Source organism: Oncorhynchus mykiss, chromosome 11, assembly GCF_013265735.2.
Source record: "Oncorhynchus mykiss isolate Arlee chromosome 11, USDA_OmykA_1.1, whole genome shotgun sequence".
Taxonomy (NCBI): domain Eukaryota; kingdom Metazoa; phylum Chordata; class Actinopteri; order Salmoniformes; family Salmonidae; genus Oncorhynchus; species Oncorhynchus mykiss.
In genome coordinates, this window is record NC_048575.1 from 14,638,009 (window position 1) to 14,644,009 (window position 6,001).

A 6,001-nucleotide genomic window follows, 5' to 3' on the forward strand; every position below is an offset into this window, starting at 1 on the left:
TCGATTTGTATCACGTCGTCTGCTGTGTTGTTTGGACTCAACCATCACGTCAATGGGTGTTTTATTGAGCTGTTGGTGAATAAAAGCACGAGTTTATTTGTTAAATTCCATGCATTTCTGGGCTAATTTGATAGTTTTCTATGTAGCTATAGTCATGAACTGAATATAAATATCACCTAACATTTTATATTTTGAAACGTGCATGTCCTCCTTTACCACAGCATGGTACAGACCAGTGTCATGGCTCCCTGAACAAGTAGATGAGCAAGGGATACCGGTTTTTTGATTATGTTATAATTAGCTAGCTAGAGTTTTTTTTATTCAGCGTTTGATAGCACTCTAGTTCTATCTACCTTTTTTCTCTAGTATTGCTTTATATTTTAGAGAGGTAGTAAAACTAGTTTATCAAAATGGCAGGGAGTAGCATGGCACAGAAAACATGGGAGCTACAAAACAGTATGCAGGAAGTTCAGAGCATAGATGAAATCTATAAATATGACAAAAAACAACAGCAAGAAATCCTTGCTGCGAAGCCATGGACAAAGGAGTAAGTATACATTTTATAGATTGTCAGTTGCTTTTCTTTGCAACTGCTTGCTAGTTCATTGTTGGACTGAGTTAACGTAGCTTTACCAGCTAGCTTCTAGCTAAATTGGCTAGCTAGTTAGCATGTCAACAATGGAAATTCTCCCTACATTGCTAGGTAGCTGCTAATGCTAGCTAGCTAGCTGAACTGGCAATAACAAATGCATGATTCACACTACTATGATTGCTGTTCCGTAGTCATCAATACTTTAAGTACTGCAAGATCTCTGCTCTGGCGCTGCTGAAAATGGTGATGCACGCCAGGTCCGGGGGCAACCTAGAGGTGATGGGACTGATGCTGGGGAAAGTGGACGGGGAGACCATGAACATCATGGACAGCTTTGCCTTACCAGTGGAGGGCACAGAGACCCGGGTCAACGCGCAGGCTGCGGCTTATGAATACATGGCTGCCTACATTGAGAATGCCAAACAGGTATTATGACTGACTCCTGGAAGGGAGGGACGTGTTTTTCGTCCTCAATGTTGCAGAAAAGGATTGATAAAACATATGATATTTTAGTGAGAACTGTTTATCACAAGGGTAACATAGTTTCAACATAGTGTCCATTATCTCTTAATGGACACTCTCTCTTCATTGACTTGATGCTGATGCCATTTGTGAACTGTCAGGTTGGTCGTCTGGAGAACGCCATTGGCTGGTACCACAGTCATCCAGGCTACGGCTGCTGGTTGTCAGGTATCGATGTCAGCACTCAGATGCTCAACCAGCAGTTTCAAGAGCCCTTCGTGGCAGTGGTGGTGAGTACAGTGAATGATCAACCTTACAACATGTTTGAATTTCCATTTGCTTTCCTACATACAGTACTTTGGTTTTCTTTTTGAATTTGCAGGTACAAAGTAATGCATGAGTAACTGAGAGGGGTGCAATCAGGTTTTAGGCATCCCTTTAGTGGTTGTTGATGTATGGTAGTCGTTCACCAAGAGACATGGGCAAATATTTGGCTTTTGTAACTGTAGATGTTATTTGCACTTGATTGGATTCGCAGTGCTCCAGTCTCAAGGGCATAGGGTAATTAAGTGTGTTCTTTGAATACACTGGCAGCAGTAGTTAAGAAAAAAACTTCACACCTGGTGGCCGGCTTGGGGTGATCTCTAGAGACTGTCTGACCTCAGAATGCATTTTCCTGTTCTACTGTATCTGTTTCCCTCCCAGATTGACCCCACTCGCACCATATCTGCAGGGAAAGTCAATCTTGGCGCCTTCAGAACATATCCCAAAGTAAGGAGTAAAATGTGTTTATTGCAATTATTTCAGTCTTTAGCTCTATTACATTAGACAAGTTGGGTACAAAATTACTGCAAAAGATATTCCACTCATAAATACATAATATATCATTTTTGTACAGTATTTTTTACCCATACAACATGGAACACTTAAGGTTTTCTTGTATCTATAATAAATAATATTATGATTAATTGTCAATCTTGTGTTAACTCTTGTGTTAATTGTCTCCATTCCTTAATTGGCTAATTCCTTAATGGATGGGTGTGTCTATCAAATTGGGCAAATATTTTAAGACCACATTTCCTCTCTCTAAATATCAATTTATCAATGAGTCTAATAATTGTCTGTGTTTTCAGGGTTACAAACCTCCTGATGAAGGACCCTCTGAGTATCAGACCATTCCCCTGAACAAGATCGAAGACTTCGGTGTGCACTGCAAACAGTGAGTCTTGTTGGACATTTAACTGGCAGAATGTTTAGGCACACAAATAATCTTAAGCATCATCTCGCAAATTGTCTGTGTATAACCATGACAAGTTACTTCAAATAAAAACATGTGTTTAGGTTGATGTAGCCTATAACACAAGTTCAAGTTATTATGTTTTAATAATGCCTTCGTAACACTGTGGTAAATAAAAAGGTAATATATTCTTCATTTAATTGACATTGTGTAATTATTCACTAAGTGTCATGGGGTTTTGTTTGTTTAGGTATTATGCCCTGGAGGTGACTTATTTCAAGTCTTCCCTCGACCGGAAATTACTGGAGCTCCTCTGGAATAAATACTGGGTCAACACTCTGAGCTCTTCAAGTCTTCTGACGGTAAGTGTTTGGAATATAACTCTATATTAAGCAATGTTCAAGAACACTTTACAATGAGATATCTAAAAATTCAATGCAGAATCAAGGAGCAGCTGAAGTAGAGGTCTTGCATATTAATAAAAATCCCTCTGTTTATTTAGATTGTTATTAATAGCCATTTTATGTTTTTTTTAAAGTCTGTAAACAGATTTACAAAAATGGGTTAATTAATATGACTGAGGCCACCACGTTAACCTGCAAACAAATAATCTATGAGTTGGAGATGTGACACAGTTGTCACTGTGGTTTACTATGGATCATCTCCCTCATTGCCAGTACATTCTAGAGATTGAAAGCCCCAGTGAATTCCCATTGTGGATGCCGCCGCTCTGGCTAAACAGTCTAAAGGCAGCGGACTATCCAAACAGTGCACTCTGGGCATTCTGGATTAAGATGGATTGACTAGTTGTCAGGAATTGGCTGCTCCATTGGCAAAGGGCTTTGTCAGTGACTACACTGTTACCACAGTCTGGGCCCCTGTCATTGTCTCCTAATTACCTGCTCCATGGAAAACACGGCCTCACCTTAGGCAAACCTTTTCACGATCCCTTTTCACGGCGACTTGGCAAGCCATTTAAGCCTTTATCAAGTTCGGCATGCTTGTATTGAATGTCTCAGTAGCGGTGAAGCAAATAGTTGGTGGTGAAATTGTGCATGAACATTCTCGTGTGTGTGTGTGTAAAGAAAGCCCACATACGGACCAGTATATAGGCTACTGCTTCCACGCACTTTGAGGAACTTCATCGTATACTTTCGTCTGATGACAATATAACATATAGGTACATAATCCAATGTGTGTGACCTTATGTCCGCAGAATTCAGAATACACCACAGGCCAGGTGTTTGACCTGTCTGAGAAGCTGGAGCAGTCGGAGGCTCAGCTGGGAAGAGGAAGCTTCATGCTGGGCCTGGACACACACGACAGGAAGTCTGAGGACAAACTGGCCAAAGCTACACGAGACAGGTAAGGCAACACAGTTTAGATAATGTTTATTAGGCATTTTTGGCTAACTTATTGATTTGGCATTCAGTACCAGACCTCGGGTTATTTAGTGATTGATTCATAGCGTGATTCTCTAATATTGTCATGGTCAATAGTTTGTTGTCATAGAAGCATACATCACCATATGTTTTGTTTAGGCGGAGGTATTGACTGACTGGAGTGTTGATAATTCCTCATTTACTGTTACTTTGATGATGATTGCTGATGTTATTGAAAACCATAAACCAATGCTGTTAAACTCCACAGTAGTGAAATAAACGGCTGACAAAATCAAAATCAATTGTCATTGATCTGTCTTATGATATTGTCTGATGAACACCATCAATGTAAAATCTAAATCTCTGGTCTGCTTAGGCCTTTAAGTTATCCAATATCCCTATTATTGCGATATGTTTTGCAACCATTTTGATCACAAATGATTTGTGTGTAGATGTGATAAGAATGATTAGTTACTATTTTAGCTGGTGGCATGTCCTACCTAACTAATCAATGTCTGCTTATTTATTCAAGCTGGGATTTCTTGAGTTTCTCCCATGAATGCAACACCTATCTGTTTATTAATCTGCCTGGTCTGTTGATTGATAGGTAATCTGTGTCACCTCTTCATGTCCAGAGCGAAAGTTCACTTTCCTTTTTTCCCCTGGCTATTCTAGCTGCAAGACGACCATTGAGGCGATCCATGGTCTAATGTCTCAAGTCATCAAGGATAAACTCTTCAATCAAATCAACACGTCTGCCAACTAAGCCCGAAACGGCCCGAGTCGAGTTCACGCCTCGTGTGTGTGTGTGTGTGTGTTACTGTGTATGTTTAGCATTTAGATTATTGTTAGCAGAATGATCTGTCACTTATTATCTGAAGAAAGTTAGTGAATGATTGATCTCAACTTGTGTGTACGTAAATAAATAGTGGTGTTTAAAGTGTATCTACGTTCTGTATTTATTTCCTTGACTAAAGTTTTCAGTGACGTATTCCTGAGGTTGATGAACCATATCGTTTTAACTTAATTGCTTTTCTTTAAGCATACACTAAATAATGTAGATTTCTTATTTTTGAATGCTTGCAGACATTTGAATGGTATGCTCCTTTGGGTTCAACATGACACAGTGCTGTGCCATTGTCATGTCCCATGGCTGCTTGGCATTGGCTGGAGTAGAGTACAACCTAACACCTTAACAAAGACCATGGTTACATATTTCTCCATTAAAAAATTATATTAACCAGTTAGCCAGTCATTTCAACTCTGGCCAATCATAGCATTACATAATGGAACAACAAACTCAAGCCGCTGCATCGGCTCAAACGTAAACACTGGCTGGCATGGTCGAGATATCTCCGTGGAGTGGCTCTCGGGGCAGGTTGTCTCAATGGTACACAGTCCTTCAGGGTGACGGAGTGGTCAAGCTGCGCCGCAGCAATGATGCAGCACAGAAACAGGAGCCATGCACACAAGTCTATTCACACAACCCGTCTGCTCTTCACAGCAGCTCTGGCACAGTTTCATGCAATAATACTTTTTTTTTCTTGTAGTATTTTACTGGTGGGATGTATATTTTCGATGCAGCATTGCAGAGGCATTGAACCATATTTTGGGCTGATTGAATGGGTCTCTGCATTTTGTCATGTACATGGGCTTTTGGCACCAATTCTTGTAATGATTTTCTTTTTACATTATTATAGTAGGTTAAGTGTGTATCCTAATGTGGGGTTTCAGAAATAGGAAACTTATTGAATAGTGTTTAATGCAATTTGAGAATTTTGGAATTAACAAGCGTGAACAATTGGCTTTCCCCTCACATGGTCCATTGAATCCACTGTAGCTAGTGGTTTTGCCAAACCATTAAGTGCATTACAGTACTGTTACTGTAAGAGCTAAGTACTGTTATGGCTAGATGCTCTACGAGTATATGGAATGTACTTTCTTAGTAATGGTTTTACCTAATGCAAGGTTTGTAAAATGATCATTTAAATATAAGACCAGTGTTCCGTACTGAAAGCATTTGACTTAGGCCTGCATGTAAATCTTATGATCAACACCAGATTAACATTTCTATGCAACAGTGGAAACTAGTAAATGTGAATTCCATAGAAAGACAAGCATTCAATACTATTGCAATGTAAGTTACATTTATTTTCATTAAGCATACATTAAATAGGCTTCCTATTATCCAAATCGTCCATGAAACTGAAATTCCATCTAATTTGGTGAATTAATAGAAAATTAATTGGAATAATAAACAGGGGTGATGTAATACTGATTTAAAAAACTAACTGTAGTTCTGAGAACAGACGATTGATAAGGTTAAAG

At 39.3% G+C, this 6,001-nt stretch overlaps 1 protein-coding gene across 1 annotated transcript; it reads left to right on the plus strand.

Annotated features, from left to right (window-relative positions):
* Nucleotides 1-250: 250 nt before the first annotated feature.
* Nucleotides 251-4,616, plus strand: csn5 (COP9 signalosome complex subunit 5). The gene is given in 8 exon segments (NM_001165048.1): nucleotides 251-547; nucleotides 784-1,018; nucleotides 1,216-1,344; nucleotides 1,760-1,825; nucleotides 2,188-2,273; nucleotides 2,542-2,653; nucleotides 3,508-3,656; nucleotides 4,349-4,616. Coding segments are annotated over 8 exon segments (1,005 nt in total). The 5' UTR covers nucleotides 251-410; the 3' UTR covers nucleotides 4,440-4,616.
* The last annotated feature ends 1,385 nt before the right edge of the window (nucleotides 4,617-6,001 follow it).